Below are 27,482 nucleotides of genomic sequence, written 5' to 3' on the forward strand. Positions count from 1 at the left end.
TATTGGATGTCGCAATTGTGCACATCTATTTAGGTTAACCTGTCATTAGGATTTACTTCCACAAATCACGAGCTACCTCCTATGCAAGACGCACAGAAGGGATCGCAAAGATTTCCTTCTATATTATGGCAGATTAAACACTATGCAGAAATTATTCTTGAAATACTACATTCAAATGACCTGTGATTCATCATAGAAGCAGAGATGCTGTAATGCTCCCTGTTGGGTGGCACAGTGGCTCCGTGGTTAGCACTACAGCCTTGCAGCACAGTGGCTCCGTGGTTAGCACTACAGTCTTGTAGCATGGTGGCTCTGTGGTTGGCACTACAGTCTTGCAGAGCTGGGGACCTGGGTTCAAGTCGCATCCAGGTCAACATCTGCAAAGAGTTTGTCTGTTCTCTCCGCGTTGGTGTGGGTTTCCTTCGGGTCCTCCGGTTTCCTCCCACACTCCATAACATACTGGTAGGTTGATCAGATTGTGAGCCCCATTTCGGACAGGGACTGATGTGTGCAGCGCTGTGTAATCTGTGTGCGCTATATAAAGGAATTATTATTGTGACTTAATTGATGTCCCATAGTCAATGTTCAGCATCACAGGTGGGAGCATTAGTCAAGGCAACAGGAGTCTTCTCTTCCGCGAGTCTTTAGGACATTTGTTGGCAGTTTTCAAAGATTTCTTTTTTTCTTTCTGCTTAATGGTGAATTTCCCAAAGTATAGAAGAACATCATTGTGATCCTGTAACTGTCCTGGATAATAGGTCGGTGATAGCTTGTGGACCTAGATCCTCCTGATAGGTTCCCCTTTAAGAATACAAAGAGTTGGAGATGGCAAAAATGGTGATAAGTTTCATATAAATGCTTTTTCTGGTATTTTTTAAGGTTGTTATCAATGTTTTATTGGCCGGGGTCCCATCAGTGGTTTTCCCGTAAGAAATTGTGTTTGCACTATGGCTTGGACCATTCAATTAAATGGGACAGAGTAGGACAAGGAGGTGTTCCTGCATAATCCATAATAGGGACCTACCTACAGGTCCATAACAGGTCCCCATCCCCTGTACCATAAAAGTGTAAAATATGTAACTTTTATTATTAGGTAATGGTGCCTTTGGGTTTACTTAAAACCCCACGAAGTTACCTGGCCAAAAATAGTTTTAGCACAGTTGCAGAGAGACTGACAACAATTCCAACAATACCTGTAATCGTGCTGCTGGCTTCTTCCTCACCTGAGATCCGTCCTGATATATTTATCAGCCTTTCTTATAAAATCATCTCTAGTTTCTCCTGAAGTGGTCAGGCACCTGCTGGTTGTGACATCAGCTAAGGGCAGAGCTGCTTTCCTCACTTCCCATAAGGCTGTGCTCTCTTCTCTACCGCCAGCATTTCTAGCACACAAATTATTAGATGAATATATACACCTATGCACTATTACTGATAGACCTATAATCTAATACAGTCTTATGACTACTATACACACTGCCTGCTATGATGGATGTGTCAGCCAGGGTGTTCAGCGGATGCTATCACTCTCCCATCTTCCTAGGACAGTGGTGGAGGGGGAGTACAGGGAACAGAGGAGACATAGTACACGCTAAAGTTAATAGCCTTCATCCTATTTTATTAGACTGATATTCTGATCCAAACCCCATCAATTCACTGAACCAACTGTAACCTTGTTAAAGCCTTGTCAAAGTTGGTGATGTGCATGGAAGGCTGTTGGATGATAATAGATTCTTTATTGCAGGGGGAGGAACTGGGCGATGTGTGGGAACATGAGAGCAAAGTGTTAGCAGAGCATAGATCATGACAGATCTGCTGCTGCTTCCTCTAATAACTTAGCAAAGATCAAAACTATCAGAGTGTATAGCCTCACCCTCTCACCCATCTCTGACCCCTCAGTCTGTACATTGCATCTCCTGTTCCCTCCTATTTCACTCTATGGATTGTTATTAGCAACCAGAATGCCAGACTGAAGGAAAGAAACAGCATTATAGCAGAGGATTAGCAGAGTGCCACAGCTGTCACTGACCTCTTCAGTACAATTTTTAGCTCCTATCACTCAGTGATGGTCGGTGTAAGAATTTTGAGTGCGAGCGGGCACTCTGTGAGCAGACACTTCATGATCCCTCTGTGCTATGAGCTGCTGTGTGCTGACAATGTGCTTAGATTATCAGTGTACAGGTTTATACACATTTTCATTTATCTTCCGAACATTCACTCGTATCTGACACATAGAAAGAGAGATGAGACAGATCAGTGATAAGAGATGATGAGATTCTTGAGATGCCTATTACACATGACAATCTCAGCTCTACTGTCACAGCCATAACGTACACAGATCTGCTATATGCCTCCCCCTCCCCTGTATAAAGATCTTATCTGTCTGTAGCTTTACTCTGCTCTCAATGTGTTGCTTGCTGGCAGGAAGTCTGTGTCTGTGTGAGCTCGTCCTGGAATGCAAGGGTCGGGGATAGAGGCAGAGAGGAGCTCAGTACAGGGTCAGACTGAAAAGAAAGATCTCTGTCCACCCTAAACTCAGAAGATCCAGGGTCGGGTCTAGGGGCTAAAAAAATTGTGTACACCAGGTACGATAGAGACAGGTTGGAATTATCTGTGAAATTCTGTACTTTTGTTAATAACAGTGATTTAGAGAATGTGTTACTTTGTTATCCTGAGTACATTTAAGAAACGTGTCTACGTGGGAATATCCCTTTAAGAAACTCTACAGATATACTAATTTTTACTGTTATCCTCTATCTACTACGGCTTCATTTTATTATGGGACTACCAGAGATAGTTAAGAACTTCTGTCTCAGTCAGTCTCATACTGGCAGTGGAAGAAGATTGAAGGTCCCGTTTGCCCTGTCTTAAAGGGATCCCAGTTTCGGCAGTACATAGTGATACAATACAGTATACAGTTCCCTCTACAGGAGGTGAGCACTGACTGTACATCTGGTGATATTTTTCGATTGTCCTGTGCAGCGGATTGCACGATTGCCTCCATCCACACGACGTTTGGTTTCCTTGATAAAAATGCAATTACTACTTATCATCCGCTGCGGAGAGAACCGATAAAATCAAAGCCCTCTTATATTCTTCATATGCTACGATAATGCCGACCAGATACAAGACATAAAATAGGATTCATATAATCTTGTAATGTAGGAAAGGAACAAAAAAAACCTGTTCTCTGGCCGAATATTTCTCTAGCCAAATAATCTAATGAGCATCAATACTGGGGATCTCCAATACGACCGCAGCATTGTACTCCATGTGCACAAACCTATTTCTTATACTAGAGCATTATGGACATACATTTTGTGTATATTTATTAAAAGCTTCTCATATATCGGTTGTGATTTTTAAAGTTTTGCTGTGTTGACTGGGTCAGATCGTGCTGAGTCATATCATTAAAAAATCTCTTCCAAAGTAAGAAAATATGAGCCATTTTCACAGGAGAATAGTCATGTTTAGAGGCTGAAGGGGGAGCATCATTTTAGATGTCCCTTTCTTAAGGTTTCTACATATTCTATATGTTTCACATTGGAGATAGGATTCTCATTTTTCAGATCATACCAGGTTTGTGTCTAAAACATAGTTGGAAATGTAACAAAATGTAGACAAAAATCCAGTTGTTGCTTTTTATTTAACTGTATCTCCTTTTCTGTACTATAGAACTAAAACTAGGAATGTCTGAAATGACCCCCACCCCCACAGTCTCTACAGTAAACTTACTGGGGCTTATTTACTAAGGGTCCCGCAGCCGCATTTCTGTCAGGTTTTCTGACGTTTTCAGGGATCGCACCACTGGGACAAGTATTTAGTAGACGATTGTGTCACATGCGATCGGATTGTGCCGCAATCGCACCGGCTTTCACGCGACACAAATTGGGGGGCGGGCCGTCGGGCGATCGGACAGATTCGGACAAATCGCAGGATTTGACTTAAAAATTGTGTCGCAAGCCAAGCACTTACATACATCGGGAGGAAGATGGTGAACTCCGGCGGACCTGATCGGGGGAGCGACACATGCAGGATATCGGGCGCATGATCGTCGAACACTCCTTATCCTCGTGAACTCAAGCGGCCGGGTAAGTTAATGTTCCCCACTGTTTTTTTTTTTATAAAACAAGAGACGTTCTCTAGGAACAATATGGGGGCTCCCCTCTTTCTTCTAAGAATTCAGAGGTGTAACTAGTAGAGGGAGGGCCCATAGCAGACTTCTGAATGGGGCCCCCTAGAAAATATACATATTTGTATACTCACACATTATTACACTCTTACACACACATTATAAACCTATGCACACTACTATATACATTTAAACACTTACACAGATCTGTCCCAGTAGCTGCTGACCAGATGGAGGAAGTAGACGGCAGGAATTAAATATGAGAGATCCCCGGTCCTGTCCTTGTGGTCTCCTCTCCCCCTGCATTTCTTATCTGAGCTCCCGATTTATTCTGTATACTGTGGAAGATGTGCACTGCTATATATATATATATAAAATTATGTTAAAATTGCAGCGTAATATGTATATTACTGAGCACATTCTTCCTTCTTTAGTGCATCAGGTCAGATGCCGGGCCCCCTGACACTGCGGGCCCCACAGCAGCCGCAATGACTGTTATTGCTGTAGTTACATCCCTGTAAGAAGTGGTTTTCTAGAGACTGGTTAAAATAAGACTCTCCTTTGCATTTAGAAAGGACTAACAGAGGTGTCCTGATTTTTTGAGCCATGTCTTCTCACTTGGGGATCCCGGTCCTGTTGCTATCACCGCTGCTAAACATCTGAGGAGTGGGATGGACTGAAAGCTCGCAAAGCTGCCGTCTGTGGTCAGATAACTACAAGGGGCTGGCGATTACAATGTAACAACCCCCTTGTCACTGTGATTATTCACACTGGGGGGAGTGAAGAGATAATATCCTGTGATGCTTCTTCCTGCAACACATAACAATAGAGAAACCTACAAGTGGCAAGACTGAAACTATATTAGTAACTTGCCTTTTTATTAGTGTGTATTAACAAGAACAAGATTTCTTCCCCACATCTGCATAGAATGTCTGCAGTATTACAATGTAAACTAATTCCATAACTAAAAGCCATTTTATCTGCTATTTTGTTGAACCAGGACCACCAGACTGGGGGGAGAGCTCCAACGACAAGGAATTTGGAGGTGTTCATAATGAGCAAAATCTAAAGGTAAGAATACGGAAACAGGACCCAGGTAATAGCAGCGTCACCCATCTAGTGAGTACCCTATACTACAAAAAATGAATAAAAATGATGAGCAATGTGGCCCCAGATCCAAAAACAGCGCCCCTCTTGTGCTCCGGCTGTGTTCAGTATTGCAGATCATTCATTTGAATGGGGATTGTCTCTCTGCCTTGCTTTCACATGAACACGTGATTTCTCCAGTCCTGTATTTCCGTGCTGTATGAATCCGTATATACATGATGATTTTCACCCGTCACCAAATCTGTACCGTATCCATATAAAATACAGTGGTCCGGCAAATGATGGCTGACTATTGGCTGCTGAGAGAATGCCCCTCCCACTGGTACTGGATACGGCACGTATATATACTGCAGCATACGGCACAAAAACGTATGCAAACCACATTTTATACATTCCCTTAGACTTCTATGGGGTGTACGGAGAAAATAGGACATGCTCTATAATTTTATACGGCTCGCTTACGTTACGGTGGGGAATATGGCGATATAAATTGATGGCCATACTGCCCATTGAAATGAATGGTGCCATATGCTACCCGTGTATACGCCCATTTTTATACGTTCTTGTGAATGCAGGTAGTTGAAGGCCAGGCTAATCTCAGGTACGACTGTTTACTCAGCTCGTAAATCCTCGTCAATATTGAGTAGCGCCAGTGTCGAGATATTAAATGTAATCGCATTTCCGTAAAGTAAAGTTCTACAATCGGTTCGTATCCCATGTAAAATATAAATGATACACACATTAATCACATCGGAGCCGTAATATTTACCCAGACATCGCCAAAAGATAATCATCACTTTATGTTTTATTAATTAATGCTGTAAAGCGGACATTACCGCGCGCCCGCGAGTCACGTAAAACTCAATGGCTAATGAGAATGCCATAAAATTAACACACAAAATTTATTTTCTGATCAAAAATCTAAATCCCTGGATTGTATGGAAATTTTTTAATGTAGACTCAAAAGACAACTCTACTTATTGCATGGAATATTTTAGGAAAATATGAACAATCCACTGACTTTTCAGTCTTCCACGTGGGAGAGGTAACACAATTTCTGGCTATTATATGATTTGTATTCTGCATTTTTTTTATAGACTTTATCTCTAGTTCTCAGTTGTTTTAGAATTGGTGGATGGAGACTAGCTGCTATGATGTCTCCTATACACAGCTAAGAGGTTAGATCAGAGCAGGGCCGGATTAAAGGAGGGGCTACTGGGGCTCGAGCCCCGGGGCCCCCACCACTTTCACTCTTTAAGGGGCCCTCACCCGTTTCCGACAGTCAGCGACTTGGCTCAGCTGAGTCGCTGACTGTCTCTGTGGCCACCCGCCACCCGCAACACACCAGCAACACACATAGAGGTCTAGGATGTCAGCTGTCTCAGTGAGACACAGCTGCCTTCGCTGGGGGAGATCGCCAAGATCGCCATTTTCTACAGGGGACTGGTGGCTTTATACTACAGAGGGCTGGTGGCTGTATATTACAGGGGGCTGGTAGTAGTATACTAAAGGAGGCTGGTGGCTGTATACTACAGGGGCTGCAGGCTATATACTACAGGGGGTTGGCAAGCTACATACTACAGGGGGCTGGCAGGCTACATACTACAGAGGGCTGGCAGGCTATATACCTCCAAAAACATTGTTGGAAGGGCCCCCACCAGTTGCACCCAGGGCCCCCACCACCTTTAATCCGGCCCTGTAGATCAGTGTCGGACTGGCCCACCAGAGTACCGGAGGATCCTCCGGTGGGCCCTGATGCAACCCAATACTGAACCCCAGAGGTCGATCAGAAAACAATACAATTTGGAGGCTGCTAGAGTATATTTCCTGGGGGATAATGAAGAGTGGGCCCCCAGATTGATTTTCTCTGGTGGGCGTAAGGAAATCCAGTCCAACAGTGGGTCGAGCAGCCTATGTTTGCCTCTTTTCTGCTTTCTACTAATCTTTCTTTCCAGCCTGTGCCCCTTCCCATAGACTTTTATAGTGAGCTGTAACCTGATGGTTCAACGAGCTGCAGTCATTGGGGCACATTTACTTACCCGGTCCAGTCACGATCCCGCAGCGCGTTGTCCGGTGCTGATTCGGGTCTGCCGGGAACTACTAAGATTGTGCGCCCGATATCCAGCAGGTGTCGCTGCTGCGCCGAGGTCCGCCGGAGTACACCTTCTTCGTCCCGGTGCATGTGAGTGCTGATCTTGGGACACAAATTCTTTTTTAAATTCCACGTTTTTTCCGAATCTGTCGGATTGTCTGATGGCCACGTTCCCTAATTTCGGTTGCGTGGAAGCTGGCGCCAATGCGACACAATCAGATCGCATGTGCAAAAATCCCGGGGCAATTCGGCACAAATCGGAAATATTCGGGAAACCCGACGAAAGTGCAGCGTTCGGACCCTTAGTAAATGAGCCCCTTAGTATCATAGTTTTTTTTTTACGGTTAAAAAAAGACACATGTCCATCAAGCTCAACCAAGGAAGAGTCCATCTTGGAAGATCAAGCCGTATTTTCTAGAAATTTCAGAGTAAAGTTTAGGAGCGGTAGTTAGAACGAGTGAAAGAGCTAAAAGAAAGTATCGGAGGAATTTCTCCAAAATACATTTAAAACTTTCTTGTCTTTACCAGTATTATTGATTGCTGTAAAGTTTTTTGACCTTAAACAGGACCCACCGCCAATGAGCAAACAATAAACCTTCTAGTCCATCACATGACCTGAACAGATGTGCATGTCCTTCAAGTAGACAGTAACAGAAAGCAAAGTTCTCATAGACCAAAAGTAGATGTTCTGAAAATCTTCTATAATAAAGAAGATCATTTTCAAACTTGATTTTTTTCCTTTAGAAAGTTTTTGAATTGTACAAATTTAAATCTGATTTTCTCCGTCCTCATTTTGCAGGTGATTGATGAGTCTGAATCTGAAGACGATGGGAAGCTTCATCCTTCACAATCCCTGATCACGGAGCCGATTACTACCCGTATGGAGCCGTCTATGGTTAATCAGAATTCCATCAGCATTAAAAGAACATTGTCATCACTTCCCGGCAAATTAGAGATTGTAACATCTTCCGACAGAACTGTGTGTAGAACAAACCTCCATCCTGCCAGGGAAAAACACAGCCTGGATGGGAAGAAAGGATTTTCGTCTATTACAATTACAGCCAGAAGATATATTACATCTTTATGCCACGCTCCAAAGGAAATTACCAGTGACCCAGCTTCTTCTCTATGCAGAAGTAATGACTTATTAATGAAGGCTCCAGTTTCGTCAGCTGAACACAATCAGCAATGTAGATTCTTAGATAATGGGGCTGATCGTAGCCAAAATTTCAAACCCTCCGGAATCATTTATTCTCAGGAATTCCCTTGTCAGCTCACTCGGGTTTCGAACATGGAAGCTAGTCATCTATATTTAAAGGATAGCTCCAAGGAAACCGGTCATACAAGATTTATTTCAGGTATCCATGTTATAAGGGATCAGGTCTTCCCAGGAACTGTTTATTATAGACACAAGTTATTTTCCAGGTCTCTTGGTCAATGTTGTGCCACCAACCAAAGAACTTACAAGTCAGAAATATCATTGAGGATAAAGGGACCCCTGAAAAGTAGCCAAACTTTTAATAGGAACTCAGTGGAGCCTCCGAGAGATGTCTATCGAAATAGACTTTCAGGGGAACATAAGAGTAGATCAGATGACTATGGACAACCAAATTCATGGAGTGAAAATCAAAGTAGACCATTGAAAGACCTTCAACGAAATTCAGAACAAAGTATTATTGGATACAATCATGAGCCCTGCCAAGATGTCTCCAATTATCTGAATACAGACGGTGAGCCTCAGTCACAAGAAACCATGACTTATAAAGAGGGGATTGGAAATTTGGGATACAGTAATAAAGGGGTCATCCAATAAATAGTTCCTATTTATAGATTAGATGAGAGATTTGTGAAGCCAAGCAGATTACAGGTATGGTCCCAGCAGCAGAAGAGGCTTCTGCTAATCTGGTGGGTGGGCAGTATCCACCCTTGTCATTACGTTAATAATGGGACATGAATGCCTATGTTATAAACAATGGGGCAGATTTACTTACCCGGTCCTGTTGTGATCCAGTGGTGCGTTGTACGACAAGGATTCGGGTCTTCTGCAATTCACTAAGATCATGCGCCCGATATCCTGCATGTGTCGCTTCTGCACCGAGGTCCGCCGGAGTTCACCTTCTTCTTCTCCCCGGTGCTTGTAATTGAAATTGTACATTTCTAATTGTTAAATCCCGCGCGTTGTCTGAATCCATCGGGTTGTCCAACGGCACGACCTCAATTTCTATTGCGTGCAAACCGGCGCGATGCGTCAAAATCCGGGCGCGTGCGCCGAAATCCCGGGCAATTTGGAGCAAAACAGAAATCATCGGGAAACACGTTGAAAATGCGCTCCGCAGCAGCTCCGTGGCTGCGCATTAAGGTTCTCATTGTGTCTTGTGTTTTTTAGGTTACTCAAGTTCCCTTTCTGTCCTGATTTTCGTCTGGTTTGACCAATTTTCTGCCTGAAAATAGTCAAACCAAGAGGTAGAAACCTATAAGAAGCCATGTGAAGTCCAGCTCAATGTCTTGGGGTCAAAGAGTGAAAACCGATGGGGACACTTGGATAACGGCCAAAGCTAATCCACTATCCGCTACAAGGACATGTTCAGTAATGTTAATAGTATAATCAAGAGCATCAGAAGATGTTGTAGCCCTACAGATTGTGGGGGTGGTTATAGCAGCAGGAGAGGACTGTGCAGATTTAGCAGGAGGTAGTGACCAATCTACTTATCTTATTATGTCACCATTATACATCAGACTGCAGAGTAGAGTAAACCATTCTGTAGCTCCCAAAAATATAGGAATTCTCACCAGAGAAGAGGAGGATGTTGATTCTGTGGGAGGCAATGACCTACCTACTCATATGTGACAGGACAAGGAAGCCATGACCAAAACTCAAGAACATTGGGGCACATTCACTTACCCGGCCCGGAGGAGTTCCTGAAAGTTCATTGTCCGATGACATTGTCCGATGATAATGCACTGTGCTGCGAATCACTAAGAGCGTGCGCCCGATTTCCTGAATGTGTCGCTTCCCCGCTCAGGTCTGCCGGAGTTCACCATCTTCCTCCCTGTGCATGTAAGTGCATTTCTTGCGACACAACGTTAAAGTTAAATCCCGCGGTTTGTCCAAATCAGTCGGATCCTCCAACGGCCCGCCCCCGATTTGTGTCGAATGAGAGCCAGCACCAAAATTGTGCCAAAATCCGATTGTATGCGCAAAAATCCCCTTCTAAATGCCTGTCCCAGCAGCGCAAATCCCAAAACATCGGAATATCCGACTAAAGTGCAGTCCGCGGGACCCTTAGTAAAAAAAAACATTATGTGGTGGGATCATGATATGATCATTGCAGTAGAAGAAGACTATGGGCACATTTACTTACCCGGTCCTGTCATGATCCCCGATCTGGACAGTCCGACGAAGATGAAGTCCGGCGCGATTCACCAAGATTGTGCGCCCAATATCCTGCATTTGTCGCTTCCCCGCTCAGGTCCGCTGGAGTTCACCTTTTCCCAATGCATGCAAGTGTATTGTCTTGTGGCACAATTTGAGATGTTAAATCCCGCGCATTGTCCGAATCCGTTGGATCGTCCAACGGCCCACCCCCGATTTGTGTCGCGTGAAAGCCGACGCTGATGCGCCAAAATCTGATCGCATGCGACAAAAAGCCCTTCTAAATGCAGTGCAAATTGGAAATCCTCGGATATTCCGACGATAGTGCGGACCGCGGACCCTTAGTAAATGAGCCCCATTGTTGATTTTGTGGGATACAGTGACCTTCATACTCATATAATTATATTAGTGACAGTGCAAGGGTGCAATGACCGAAAACTCAAGAAAAGAATAGAACTTTATGTGGAGGGATCATGATATGCTTATTGCAGCAGTAGAAGACTATGATAATCTTGTGGAAAGCAGTGACCTTCATATTCATGTACTCATTTTAGTGTCAGGACAAGGAAGCAATGACCAAAACTCAAGAAGAGGATAGAACATTATGGGGCAGATTTACTTACCCGGTCCATTCGCGATCCAGCGGCCCGTTCTCAGTGGAGGATTCGGGTCGGATCATTCACTAAGGTAGTGCCCCCGATGTCCACTAGGTGTCGCTGCTGCGCTGAATTCCATCAGAGTGCACTGCAGTTCACCAAGCTACGCTGGGTGCAGGTAAGCGCGGGTCAAGCGACACATTTTTTAAAAAAATACGGCAGTTTCTCCGAATCTGACGGGTTTTCCAATGGCCGGGCCCCCCCGATTTCCGTCGCGTGCATGCCGGCGCCGATGCGCCACAATCCGATCGCATGCGCCAAAATCCTGGGACAATTCAGGGAAAATCGGCGCAAAACTGTAAAATTCGGGTAACGCGATTCGGGCCCTTAGTAAATGACCCCCTATGTGTCGGGATCATGATATGCAGTAGATCATTGCAGTAGAAGAAGACTATGTTGATCTTGTGGAAGGCAGTGACCTTCATAATCATATAATTATATTAGTGGCAGTACAAGGGTGCAATGACCAAACCAAAATAATAAAGAGAATAGAACATTATGTGGTGGGATCACGATATGATCATTGCAGTAGAAGAAGACTATGTTGATCTTGCGGGAGGCAGTAAGGTGTCCACTTACTCTACATCCTTATGTTGGTGAGGTCATGTGTCAATGACAAGATATCATAACAGAGACTTCTGATCTTTTAGTCCGTGCAAATATATGTAAACTGATTCCTACAGTTTTTGTAGCAATTACATAAGACGAGGCTGAATTATAAATAGCGATTCCTAACAATTCCCTGTTTATATCTTCTTTGCCCGTGGCTCAAACATTTGCCGCATTTATCCACATCATCTGATTTCATAAAAGAGAAATAAGTCCAGCAACATATCAGGGGAAATTACCAAACACAGTTTCTCTCCCGTGTACGGTCTCGGATGCCTCACTTTTTTTAAACACTATTCTCTTTTATAGCTTCGCTAAGATTAACTATAAACTTTTATATCCGCAGCCTTCGATTTCCAGCAAATACTGAAGAAGAATCCTCCGCCTGTTAGTGAGATTTATGCAGAGACAGATTCTCCTCTCCAGAGCTTCGGTCATCTCGGAGCAGAAAGGTCAAGTGTAACAACCTTCAACTTTATATTTGGAAAACAAATTTCCAACCGGGGAAAGAATAAGCTGAAATTGCAGAAGGAAAACGTCCCTCTTAAAGGTAATCTTCAAAACCTTATGCTGGTATTACCATAGAGCCAGGGTACAATGAGTTCCTCTGTATCTTATCTTATGACCAAAGGGGCCATAGGGAACATTAAAGTGGACACTAAATTAAAGAAAACGCTTACATAATATATGATACCTTTGAAAAAATTACATGAAAAGTTTCATGGGATTAGATTTCAAGGCAACGGTGATATGTCTAAAACTCTATTCATCCTTGGTGTTATGAGTCCAGTATTTTTCATAGCAAGACTCAAGATTGGCTCTGGGTTGGATAATTGATACCTTTCTGAAATGTCTGCCTTCTCTTCTGGTGCTCCCTATGGTGTCAAAATAAGGCAATTGTATAGAATTCAAAAATAAATACAATTGCAACACTGTTGCTAAGGAAGCTCTACCCAATAATGGAGATTATTCTGTGTAACGGCCTTCGATTGGTTTGTATAACAGATTTAGGATGTAAAAATGTAGGTACCGGGACCATTAAAGGGGTTGTCTATCAATGACATATTCAGATATTTAAGAAATTGGTCATATGTCTTTAAAGGGGTTGTCTGGCAATTGAAAAACATGGCTGCTTTTATCCAAAAACAGCATCACACCTGACCATGGTTAGTGGTGGTATTGGCGCTCAGCTGTATAGAGACAAATGGATCTGTCAGAACCCTCTGGATGGGAAGAGGTTTCAGGATTTTGTGCTTGAAAACCACTCCCAGTGCTGCTTTGATTGAAATCAGTTCCTTGGGGAAAGCTGGGTGTGTCATTTTGAGTTTAATATGTGTTCTGCTGTGCAACAGTGATGGATAGTGATCCAGTTGGCTGCTGGGGGCAACATCCAGGAACTCTCTTATTTATATGCCCAGTTCTGATATTACTTGTCTGCTTCTCTTGCCTTTTGCTACTGTGTATCTGACCTTTGCCACGTTATTTGACTATTCTCTCGATTTAGATTCTGTGTCTTGCCACTGTCTTGGATTTGACTTGGTTCTGCTTGACTTTACTTGTCTGTTGTTCTCTGTTGTTTGTCCCTATGGGGGTCATTTACTAAGGACCCGATTCGCGTTTTTTGCAACGGGTTAACCGAATTTTTCCATTTTGCGCCGATTTTCTCTGTATTGCCTGTATTTGCCTGTATTTCTCTGTATTTTCTCTGTAAAAACCGCCGCATTTTTTTTAAAAAAGTGTCGCTCGACACGCACTTACCTTCATCCAGGATGGCTCGATGAACTCCAGTGCGTTCCGATGCTCTTCAGTGCAGCAACGACACCTGGTGGACGTCGGAGGAACTGCCTTAGTGAATGCCGGACGGACCCGAATCGTCCGCAGAGAACGCGCTGCTGGATCTTGAATGGACTGGGTAAGTAAATTTGCCCCAATGTGTTTTGTCATCTTTCCTGAGCACTCATTCAGTGTAGGGCCAGAAGTTTCTGACCAATCGGTGTTGAGGCTTGTTAGGAATGTCACATGGGTTGTGAGTGAGTTTTGGACATGCACTTCTCCTACTATCGTGACAGGACACTGAATGGTAAATGTTCAAAAATGAGTTTGGGAAGTGATTATTACTTGTTGGGGTCTGAATGGTTCGCTCACAGTGGGGCCCTGCCGATCGACCAGTCTTGTAAATAAGACATTATAAGGGCCTGCTACAGATTTTTGGGGCTCAGCAAATTTCAAGTGACGCCGAGCTTTTTCCAGGTCTGGGAAGCTGAGGCTGCTTAGGTCTATGTCTAATTGTAGGAATATTCTTCATATAAGCTAATCCCTCGCTTATAAAATAAGACAAATCATCTGCTTTCCAGATTATTAAACATGTACATGGAGTTATAAAATGTATCATTTTGTGTAATTTTGTAATTTGTGTAATTTTTGAAGTTATTCCCGAGTTACCTGAATGGTAGCTGTAAATTTTGATATCTTCCATTCTCCTCAGTTTAAGGCTTTAATGGTTATTTAGCTTTTTACTTATTATTCTGTATTGTAATCATGTGATTTTCTGAGTATTACAACACAACCATTAGTTTTGGGGTGTGATTGTATTATATGACCAGCTGCTGGATTCATCCTTCTGTATAGAAGACAACAAGTCCTTTCAGCCACAGTGGTGTAAGACATTTTGCAATTTTACTCCGGCCCCCTCATCTCTCCCTCATACTGTGGCCCCCTCATCTCTCCCTCATACTGTGGTCCCCTCATCTCTCCCTCATACTGTGGTCCCCTCATCCAGGGCCGATTCTAGCATATTTGCTGCCTGAGGCGAATATTAAAATGCTGCCCCCCCCCCCCCCCCCGCTCCCTGTTAAGTAAATGCTAAAACTTTACCAACAAGTAACATCCCCACAGACAGCTCCCTGACACTGTGTGACTGGCTACAGGATCTGAGAGGCATTAGTGGCATCTAGTACCTTATAGATGACAATCTCTTCCATCAGGAGGACTTTATTCCGGGTTCTCCAATCCATGACGTATCACAGGTGAATTCATGGCCAGATAACTTCAGCTCCGTGCAGCATCTCCACCCGGCGTCCCTAAAAATACCACAGTCACTTACAGTATGAAGTATATACCCCTCACAACACAACTGACCGCACTCTCCCACATATAAAACATCCCTTCATTATATATATTCCACTGGAATTATAGCATGCTAAGCACCAATCAATATACAACACCCCTAATTTATTAATACAGACCCCTAACATTTAGTTTAAATTATGCAAAGTAATCTATTGTATCCTATAACTAATATATCCCACCCTGTTATTATGTTACATGATTTTACATACAGTGCTCCCCTGACCAATGTGAATATATAGCACCCCCTAATATACAGCCCCCCAGCTTAGTAATATACTGTATCCCATATACAGCTCCCCAGCTTAGTAATATACTGTATCCTATATACAGCTCCCCAGCTTAGTAATATACTGTACCCCATATACAGCTCCCCAGCTTAGTAATATACTGTACCCCATATACATCCCCCCAGCTTAGTAATATACTGTACCCCATATACAGCCCCCCAGCTTAGTAATATACTGTACCCCATATACAGCCCCCCAGCTTAGTAATATACTGTACCCCATATACATCCCCCCAGCTTAGTAATATACTGTACCCCATATACAGCCCCCCAGCTTAGTAATATACTGTACCCCATATACAGCCCCCCAGCTTAGTAATATACTGTATCCCATATACAGCTCCCCAGCTTAGTAATATACTGTACCCCATATACATCCCCCCAGCTTAGTAATATACTGTACCCCATATACATCCCCCAGCTTAGTAATATACTGTATCCCATATACATCCCCCCAGCTTAGTAATATACTGTATCCCATATACACCCCCCCAGCTTAGTAATATACTGTACCCCATATACATCCCCCAGCTTAGTAATATACTGTATCCCATATACAGCCCCCCAGCTTAGTAATATACTGTATCCTATATACAGCCCCCTCAGCTTAGTAATATACTGTATCCCATATACAGCCCCCCAGCTTAGTAATATACTGTACCCCATATACATCCCCCCAGCTTAGTAATATACTGTATCCCATATACAGCCCCCCAGCTTAGTAATATACTGTATCCCATATACATCCCCCAGCTCAGTAATATACTGTATCCCATATACAGCCCCCCAGCTCAGTAATATACTGTATCCCATATACAGCCCCCCAGCTTAGTAATATACTGTACCCCATATACATCCCCCCAGCTTAGTAATATACTGTATCCCATATACAGCCCACCAGCCTAGTAATATACTGTATCCCATATACATCCCCCCAGCTTAGTAATATACTGTATCCCATATACATCCCCCCAGCTTAGTAATATACTGTATCCCATATACAGCCCCCAGCTTAGTAATATACTGTATCCCATATACAGCCCCCCAGCTTAGTAATATACTGTATCCCATATACAGCCCCCCAGCTTAGTAATATACTGTACCCCATATACATCCCCCCAGCTTAGTAATATACTGTATCCTATATACAGCCCCCCAGCTTAGTAATATACTGTATCCCATATACAGCCCCCCAGCTTAGTAATATACTGTACCCCATATACATCCCCCCAGCTTAGTAATATACTGTATCCCATATACAGCCCCCCAGCTTAGTAATATACTGTATCCCATATACAGCCCCCCAGCTTAGTAATATACTGTACCCCATATACATCCCCCAGCTTAGTAATATACTGTACCCCATATACATCCACGCAACTTAGTAATATACTGTATCCCATATACATCCCCGCAGCTTAGTAATATACTGTATCCCATATACAGCCCCCCAGCTTAGTAATATACTGTATCCCATATACATCCCCCCAGCTTAGTAATATACTGTACCCCATATACATCCCCCAGCTTAGTAATATACTGTACCCCATATACAGCCCCCCAGCTTAGTAATATACTGTACCCCATATACATCCCCCAGCTTAGTAATATACTGTACCCCATATACAGCCCCCCAGCTTAGTAATATACTGTATCCCATATACATCCCCGCAACTTAGTAATATACTGTACCCCATATACATCCCCCCAGCTTAGTAATATACTGTATCCCATATACATCCCCCCAGCTTAGTAATATACTGTACCCCATATACATCCCCGCAACTTAGTAATATACTGTACCCCATATACATCCCCCAGCTTAGTGATATACTGTATCCCATATACAGCCCCCCAGATTAGTAATATACTGTATGTCATATACATCCCCAGCTTAGTAATATACTGTATGTCATATACATCCCCCCAGCTTAGTAATATACTGTATGTCATATACATCCCCAGCTTAGTAATATACTGTATCCCATATACAGCCCCCAGCTTAGTAATATACTGTATCCCATATCCAGCCCCCCAGCTTAGTAATATACTGTATCCCATATACATCCCCCCAGCTTAGTAATATACTGTACCCCATATACATCCCCCAGCTTAGTAATATACTGTACCCCATATACATCCCCCCAGCTTAGTAATATACTGTATCCCATATACAGCCCCCCAGCTTAGTAATATACTGTACCCGATATACACCCCCCCAGCTTAGTAATATACTGTATCCCATATACAGCCCCCAGCTTAGTAATATACTGTATCCCATATACATCCCCCCAGCTTAGTAATATACTGTATCCCATATACATCCCCAGCTTAGTAATATACTGTATCCCATATACATCCCCACCTTAGTAATATACTGTATCCCATATACAGCCCCCAGCTTAGTAATATACTGTACCCGATATACACCCCCCCAGCTTAGTAATATACTGTACCCCATATACAGCCCCCCAGCTTAGTAATATACTGTATCCCATATACAGCCCCCAGCTTAGTAATATACTGTACCCCATATACATCCCCCCAGCTTAGTAATATACTGTACCCGATATTCATCCCCCCAGCTTAGTAATATACTGTATCCCATAAACATCCCCCCAGCTTAGTAATATACTGTACCCCATATACATCCCCGCAGCTTAGTAATATACTGTATCCGATATACACCCCCCCAGCTTAGTAATATACTGTATCCCATATACACCCCCCCAGATTAGTAATATACTGTATCCCATATACAGCCCCCAGCTTAGTAATATACTGTATCCCATATACATCCCCCCAGCTTAGTAATATACTGTATCCCATATACAGCCCCCAGCTTAGTAATATACTGTATCCCATATACAGCCCCCCAGCTTAGTAATATACTGTACCCCATATACATCCCCCAGCTTAGTGATATACTGTATCCCATATACAGCCCCCCAGCTTAGTAATATACTGTACCCCATATACAGCCCCCCAGCTTAGTAATATACTGTATCCCATATACAGCCCCCAGCTTAGTAATATACTGTACCCCATATACAGCCCCCCAGCTTAGTGATATACTGTATCCCATATACATCCCCCAGCTTAGTGATATACTGTATCCCATAAACAGCCCCCCAGCTTAGTAATATACTGTACCCCATATACAGCCCCCCAGCTTAGTAATATACTGTACCCCATATACAGCCCCCCAGCTTAGTAATATACTGTACCCCATATACATCCCCCAGCTTAGTAATATACTGTACCCCATATACATCCCCCCAGCTTAGTAATATACTGTATCCCATATACAGCCCCCAGCTTAGTAATATACTGTATCCCATATACATCCCCCCAGCTTAGTAATATACTGTACCCCATATACATCCCCCCAGCTTAGTAATATACTGTATCCCATATACATCCTCCCAGCTTAGTAATATACTGTACCCCATATACATCCCCCCAGCTTAGTAATATACTGTATCCCATATACAGCCCCCCAGCTTAATAATATACTGTATCCCATATACATCCCCCCAGCTTAGTAATATACTGTACCCGATATACATCCCCCCAGCTTAGTAATATACTGTACCCCATATACATCCCCCCAGCTTAGTAATATACTGTATCCCATATACAGCCCCCCAGCTTAGTAATATACTGTATTCCATATACATCCCCCAGCTTAGTAATATACTGTACCCCATATACATCCCCCAGCTTAGTAATATACTGTATCCCATATACAGCCCCCCAGCTTAGTAATATACTGTATCCCATATACAGCCCCCCAGCTTAGTAATATACTGTATCCCATATACAGCCCCCCAGGTTAGTAATATACTGTATCCCATATACATCCCCCCAGCTTAGTAATATACTGTATCCCATATACATCCCCCCAGCTTAGTAATATACTGTATCCCATATACAGCCCCCCAGCTTAGTAATATACTGTATCCCATATACATCCCCCCAGCTTAGTAATATACTGTATCCTATATACAGCCCCCCAGCTTAGTAATATACTGTATCCCATATACAGCCCCCCAGCTTAGTAATATACTGTATCCCATATACATCCTCCCAGCTTAGTAATATACTGTACCCCATATACAGCCCCCAGCTTGGTAATATACTGTACCCCATATACAGCCCCGCAACTTAGTAATATACTGTACCCCATATACATCCCCGCAACTTAGTAATATACTGTACCCCATATACAGCCCCCCAGCTTAGTAATATACTGTACCCCATATACAGCCCCCCAGCTTAGTAATATACTGTATCCCATATACAGCCCCCCAGCTTAGTAATATACTGTATCCCATATACATCCCCCCAGCTTAGTAATATACTGTACCCCATATACAGCCCCCCAGCTTAGTAATATACTGTACCCCATATACAGCCCCCCAGCTTAGTAATATACTGTACCCCATATACATCCCCGCAGCTTAGTAATATACTGTACCCCCAGGGGTGTACCAAGCCTGTCTGCTGCCTGAGGCGAGCCATAGAGAGACGCCCCCCCCCCCCATATATGTAATATATCAGGGAGTGTCAGGGCCAGATGCATCATATTGGTTTGATGTGAAAATAAAGCAATGCAAAATGCATACAGCGTAACAACATGTAGTATAAAATGCATACAGTGTGCCACCATGTAGTATAAAATTCATACAGTGTGCCACCATCTAGTATAACATGCATACAGTGTACCCCCATGTAGTATAAAATGCATACAGCGTGCCACGTAGTATAAAATGCATACAGCATCCCCCCATGTAGTATAAAATACATACAGCGTCCCCCCATGTAGTATAAAATGCATACAGCATATCAGAATGTAGTATAAAATACATATAGCATATCACCGTGTAGTATAAAATGCATATAGCATATCGCCATGTAGTACAAAATGCATATAGCATACCGCCATGTAGTATAAAATGCATACGGCGTAACGCCATGTAGTATAAAATGCATACAGTGTACCACCATGTAGTATAAAATGCATACAGTGTGCCGCCATGTAGTATACAATACATACAGCATATCGGAATGTAGTATAAAATACATAAAGCATGCCGCCATGTAGTATAAAATGCATACAGTGTACCATCAATATACATATACACATACACATACACACATCACATCCATATACACATACACACATCACATCCATATACACATACACACATCATATACACATACACACATCATATACACATACACACATCACATACATATATACACATCATATACATCATATACATCATATACATCAATACACGTACACATCAAATCCATATACATATACATGTACACGTACACATCACATCCATATACATATACACATACACATCACATCCATATACATATACACATACACATCACATCCATATACATATACACATACACATCACATCCATATACACATAAAATCCATATACATACATATACACATAACATCCATATACACAAACACATACAGATAAACTTACTATCTTTTCTTTTAGGAAGCTTCTGCCTTGTCCTGCACTTTGGGTGGGCACCTTGAGCGTTGGGGAGTTGGAGAGGAGAGCGGAGAGGGAGCGGGGGAGCGAGGGGGAGCGCGGGGGGGGGGGGGGGTGGGAGTGGGCGACAGAGGGAGCGGAGAGGAGAGGGAGTCGAGCAAAGAGGAGAGGGAGCGGACAGGGAGCAGAGCGGAAAGGAGATGGAGCGAAGCGGAGAGGGAGCCGTGCGGAGAGTGAGCCGACCCGACCGGAGAGGAGAGGGAACGGAGAGGAGAGGGAGCCGTGCGGAGAGTGAGCCAAGCCGACCGGAGAGGAGAAGGAGCCGAGCGGAGAGGGAGCCGAGCGGAGAGGAGATGGAGCCGAGCGGAGAGGAAGCCGAGGGGGTATACCCGGAGCGGACAGGTGGCGCTGCACTTTTGGCAGGGGTATGTGTGCGGCGGGAAAGAGAATGCGCCAGACGGCATAGAGGGAGGTGTGTCAGCCTGGGCGGCGGCATAGGCATCGGCATGGCGGGCAGACGGAAGCACAAGCAAGCGGGCGGGCACACAACGCCGCCTCCTTGTCCAGCAGGTGGCGCGCCGCCTGAGGCGAGAGTCTCAACTCGCCTCATGGCAGGTGCGCCCCTGCCCTCATCTCTCCCTCATATTGTGGCCCCTCATCTCCCCCTCATACTGTGGTCCCCTCATCTCTCCCTCACACTGTGGCCCCCTCATCTCTCCCTTATACTGTGGCCCCCTCATCTCTTCCTCATACTTTGGCCCCCTCATCTCTCCCTCATACTGTGGCCCCCTCACCTCTTCCTCATACTGTGGCCCCCTCATCTCCCCCTCATACTGTGGTCCCCTCATCTCTCCCTCATACTGTGGCCCCCTCATCTCTTCCTCATACTGTGGCCCCCTCATCTCTCCCTCATACTGTGGCCCCCTCATCTCTCCCTCATACTGTGGCCCCCTCACCTCCCCATCGTACTGTGGCCCCCTCATCTCTCCCTCATACTGTGGCCTCCTCATCTCTTCCTCATACTGTGGCCCCCTCATCTCTCCCGCTTACTGTGGTTCCCTCATTTCTCCCTCATACTGTGGCCCCCTCATCTCTCCCGCTTACTGTGGTCCCCACATCTCTTCCTCATACTTTGGCCGCCTCATCTCTCCCTCATACTGTGGCCCCCTCATCTCTCCCGCTTACTGTGGTCCCTTCATCTCTCCCTTATACTGTGGCCCCCTCATCTCTTCCTCATACTGTGGCCCCCTCACCTCTTCCTCATACTGTGGCCCCCTCATCTCTCCCTCATACTGTGGCCCCCTCATCTCTCCCTTATACTGTGGCCCCCTCATCTCTTTCTCATACTGTGGCCCCCTCATCTCTCCCTCATACTGTGGCCCCCTCATCTCTCCCTTATACTGTGGCCCCCTTATCTCTCCCTCATACTGTGCCCCCTTCATCTCTCCCTCATACTGTGTCCCCTTCATCTCTCCCTCATACTGTGTCCCCTCATCTCTCCCTCATACTGTGGCCCCCTCATCTCTCCCTCATACTGTGGCCCGCTCATCTCTCCCTCATACTGTGGCCCCCTCATCTCTCCCTCATACTGTGGCCCCCTCATCTCTCCCGCTTACTGTGGTTCCCTCATTTCTCCCTCATACTGTGGCCCCCTCATCTCTCCGCTTACTGTGGTCCCCTCATCTCTCCCTTATACTATGGTCCCCTCATCTCTTCCTCATACTGTGGCCCCCTCATCTCCCCCTCATACTGTGGTCCCCTCATCTCTCCCTCATACTGTGGCCCCCTCATCTCTCCCTCATACTGTGGCCCCCTCATCTCTCCCGCTTACTGGGGTCCCCTCATCTCTTCCTCATACTTTGGCCCCCTCATCTCTCCCTCATACTGTGGCCCCCTCATCTCTCCCGCTTACTGTGGTATCCTCATCTCTTCCTCATACTTTGGCCCCCTCATCTCTCCCTCATACTGTGGCCCCCTCATCTCTCCCTCATACTGTGGCCCCCTCATCTCTCCCTCATACTGTGGCCCCCTCATCTCTCCCTCATACTGTGGCCCCCTCATCTCTCCCTCATACTGTGCCCCCTTCATCTCTCCCTCATACTGTGTCCCCTCATCTCTCCCTCATACTGTGGCCCCCTCATCTCTCCCTCATACTGTGGCCCGCTCATCTCTCCCTCATACTGTGGCCCCCTCATCTCTCCCTCATACTGTGGCCCCCTCATCTCTCCCTCATACTGTGGCCCCCTCATCTCTCCCTCATACTGTGGTCCCCTCATCTCTTCCTCATACTTTGGCCCCCTCATCTCTCCCTCATCCTGTGGCCCCCTCATCTCTCCCGCTTACTGTGGTATCCTCATCTCTTCCTCATACTGTGGCCCCCTCATCTCTCCCTCATACTGTGGCCCCCTCATCTCTCCCTCATACTGTGGCCCCCTCATCTCTCCCTCATACTGTGGCCCTCTCATCTCTCCCTCATACTGTGGCCCCCTCATCTCTCCCTCATACTGTGGCCCCCTCATCTCTCCCTTATACTGTGGCCCTCTCATCTCTCCCTTATACTGTGGCCCCCTCATCTCTCCCTCATACTGTGGCCCCCTCATCTCTCCCTTATACTGTGGCCCTCTCATCTCTCCCTTATACTGTGGCCCCTTCATCTCTCCCTCATACTGTGGCCCCCTCATCTCTTCCTCATACTGTGGCCCCCTCATCTCTCCCTTATACTGTGGCCCCCTCATCTCTTTCTCATACTGTGGCCCCCTCATCTCTCCCTCATACTGTGGCCCCCTCATCTCTCCCTCATACTGTGGCCCCCTCATCTCTCCCTCATACTGTGGCCCCCTCATCTCTCCCTTATACTGTGGCCCCCTCATCTCTCCCTCATACTGTGCCCCCTTCATCTCTCCCTCATACTGTGTCCCCTCATCTCTCCCTCATACTGTGGCCCCCTCATCTCTCCCTCATACTGTGGCCCCCTCATCTCTCCCTCATACTGTGGCCCCCTCATCTCTCCCTCATACTGTGGCCCCCTCATCTCTCCCTCATACTGTGGCCCCCTCATCTCTCCCTCATACTGTGGCCCCCTCATCTCTCCCTTATACTGTGGCCCCCTTATCTCTCCCTCATACTGTGCCCCCTTCATCTCTCCCTCATACTGTGTCCCCTCATCTCTCCCTCATACTGTGGCCCCCTCATCTCTCCCTCATACTGTGGCCCGCTCATCTCTCCCTCATACTGTGGCCCCCTCATCTCTCCCTCATACTGTGGCCCCCTCATCTCCCCCTCATACTGTGGCCCCCTCATCTCTCCCTCATACTGTGGTCCCCTCATCTCTCCCTCATACTGTGGCCCCCTCATCTCTCCCTCATACTGTGGCCCCCTCATCTCTCCCTCATACTGTGCCCCCCTCATCTCTCCCTCATACTGTGCCCCCCTCATCTCTCCCTCATACTGTGGCCCCCTCATCTCTCCCTCATACTGTGGCCCCCTCATCTCTCCCTCATACTGTGGCCCCCTCATCTCTCCCTCATACTGTGGCCCCCTCATCTCTCCCTCATACTGTGGCCCCCTCATCTCTCCCTTATACTGTGGCCCCCTCATCTCTCCCTCATACTGTGCCCCCCTCATCTCTCCCTCATACTGTGGCCCCCTCATCTCTCCCTCATACTGTGGCCCCCTCATCTCTCCCTCATACTGTGGCCCCCTCATCTCTCCCTCATACTGTGGCCCCCTCATCTCTCCCTCATACTGTGGCCCCCTCATCTCTCCCTTATACTGTGGCCCCCTCATCTCTCCCTCATACTGTGCCCCCCTCATCTCTCCCTCATCCTGTGTCCCCTCATCACTGAGTGATAGGAGCTAAAACAGCAATAAGACTGAGTAACATTGTAAAGAAAGTGGTGAAAATGATCTTGTGTAAACATCACTGGGGGTTTTAAATTTGAGAACTTTCTTTCATGGTGAAACCCCTTTAAATAAATCAGGACCAACATCCCCTGTGCACAACTCAGAGGAAGGACCACCTATAGGCCCAGCCGGACGCTCGTGTTTATGCATCACACAATCTAGTAGAATATCGACAACTTTTTTGTTTAAAGCTTCTGGTGTTCCGAGCGTTTACAACCTGTTCAGACTGAGAAATCCTCGCGTATAAATCATTGTCCTGCCGGACATTCGTGTCGGAGGAATAAATAGTCTTTTAAAAGGACATCACTTTGCAATTTGTTTATTGATCGCCCGGTGGACACGCGATAGATCAGTGACAGCATTTACATCTCCGGACGCGCTAATTGTACAAATGATGCACCGCGCCTCCGGCTCATATACACACGGCGGGGGAAGGGCCGCCGGCTATAACACAGCAGATTACCTAATCCACTCTAAACATTTTACCAACTTATTTTGTCCTTCCCGTTTTCCCCCCTTGTTTTGAAAATTTCTAGTCTGAAGCTGAAAATGTGTTCTCTTATTAAAAGGAAACCTGTCAGCAGTTTTGTCCATACAGAGCTGCAGGCAGTGTTGTCTGCCCCTGAAGATATGTGTAATCATAACTGTGGCTATGTTGTTAGGATTGTGGAAAGTGAAGGTATAATCCAGTTTTACGGTAGCTGTGGGCGGGACTTTCAGCCTGAAGAGCTTTCTGCTCTGCTGTTCCTCCCCTCTGCTAGGAGGCGGAGCTGTATCAGGAATTTGTTTGCATACTTACAGCAGTCACTCAGAGCACAGAGGAGGGGTTATAGAACAGTTCACTGCAAAGAGAGCCACTGCAGTGTGATATAGCACTACATCCTTGCAGCTTGGTTCAAGTCCCATCTAGGTCAACATCTGCAAAGAGTTTGTATGTTCTCTCTGTGTTTCGTATGCGTTTTCTCCCTTACTCCAAAACATACTGGTAGGTTGATTAGATTGTGAGCCCCATGAGGATAGGGACTGATTTGGCAGCTCTGTGCTGCATAATCTGTAGGCGCTATATAAATAAAGAATTATTATTATTAGAGCAGAAAGCTCTTCAGGCTGAAAGACCCAACCAAAACAATTTCAGGAGCAACAAAACCTAGATTTAAAGTTCACTTTTCACAGTTCTGCTGCTACTTCCTCCATACACAGAGATATGGTATCACTACTCTCATAGGCCTATACCTATGACCAATGACAGAAGCCCTTTAACTCTTTCAGTAACATGTTATCCTGATTCTGCAAGCGCGTATGAATCGGAAGATGCCTCATTTATATGTATGTGTTATGTTTTGCTTGTGTTATATAAAAAAATTATTAGTTTTCCTAAAGTAGTAACTTTTTAATTTTTCCACCAGCGGAGCCAGTATGATTGTAGGAATTCAAAATGGCCGCCCCGAGGAAATTCATAAAAATATAAAATAAATTGCTTTAACTTTAAAATAAAACATATTGAACTTATAATTTCTCTAATTAATGTTGTTACAATGATACCCACGAGACATTCCCTTTAAGAACACTTCATGGCTGCTATGACTATATAATGGCGGTATCATTAGGGCAGTCTGATTTATTATGCAAAGTTCTTAGTTAATACACATGATCACAACTCCAAAGGAACTGAAAACAGTAATTAGTGCAAGAAGAAGAAGAATATACAAATTATCATGACTAATTTAGCACTTGAGAATGTAAAGCCGCAGACTCTGGAACCACGGAAATATGAGATAGTTATGTAAAAAAACAAACCAAACTAAAAATTATAATAAGTGACATATTGTTGTGACAATTTTGTCTCTAATTTTAGTAAACTTTAAAATTATTAATTTAGAACTTTAACTCTTTATTATAGACCGCAGGTACAGGCGATCCGCTACTTCAGGACACTCGACTTACAGACGACCCCTAGTTACAGACGGACCCCCCTGCCCCCTGTTACCTCTGGTGGAGTCTCTGGATCCTTTATTTTAGTCCCAGGTTGCAATGAATGAAGTTTAATAGATAAGCAAAAAATTTGGAAACTCCAATTGTCACTGGGATAAAAAAAAATTGTCTGGATCTACAATTATAAAATATACAGTTCCGACTTACATACAAATTCAACTTAAGAACAAACCTAAAGAACCGATCTTGTACGTAACCCGGGGACTGCCTGTATATAGTTTGATGCTATATGTGATGATGTCAGTGTATTATCTTGTTTTTATAGTTGCCTTCTCCATTAGATTTAATGGAAATTACAATGAGTTGGTCCCCAGGTTACCTTAAAGGGAATCCATCATCGCAAGCTACCCACACATGACACCCATTGTAATTGTGTCCATGTCAAAACTTCCTTTGAGAAATATGCAAATTGTTGTGGAGGCGGAGCCCTGAGGTGCTCTGTTAACTCGCCCCCAAAGCACTTCACTCTAATTAGCATGTTTCTAAAGTTAACTTTGGGTAGAGGAGGCACATCTGGAATACAAAACCATGGCTTGGGTGACATGTAAGGGCATAGGACACACAAACAAGCATGGAGTGTGACATCTACAGCTCCTCTGAGTAGAATATCTTGGTGTCTACAGTAAAAATAACGAAAATATATTTTACCCTATTTTGTTAATATACTTTTTTCATATC

The 27,482-nt window shown here is 44.7% G+C and overlaps 1 protein-coding gene across 1 annotated transcript in view; it reads left to right on the plus strand.

Moving 5' to 3' along the window:
- C11H10orf90 (chromosome 11 C10orf90 homolog) overlaps window positions 1–27,482 on the plus strand; it is a 123,051-nt gene that overhangs the window by 41,752 nt on the left and 53,817 nt on the right. The window contains exons 2-4 of the mRNA XM_072130499.1: window positions 5,130–5,200; window positions 8,128–9,058; window positions 12,313–12,516. Coding sequence (XP_071986600.1) covers window positions 5,130–5,200; window positions 8,128–9,058; window positions 12,313–12,516 — 1,206 coding nt within the window. The remainder of the gene's footprint in view (window positions 1–5,129; window positions 5,201–8,127; window positions 9,059–12,312; window positions 12,517–27,482) is intronic.

Source organism: Engystomops pustulosus, chromosome 11 (genome assembly GCF_040894005.1).
Source record: "Engystomops pustulosus chromosome 11, aEngPut4.maternal, whole genome shotgun sequence".
Lineage (NCBI taxonomy): Eukaryota > Metazoa > Chordata > Amphibia > Anura > Leptodactylidae > Engystomops > Engystomops pustulosus.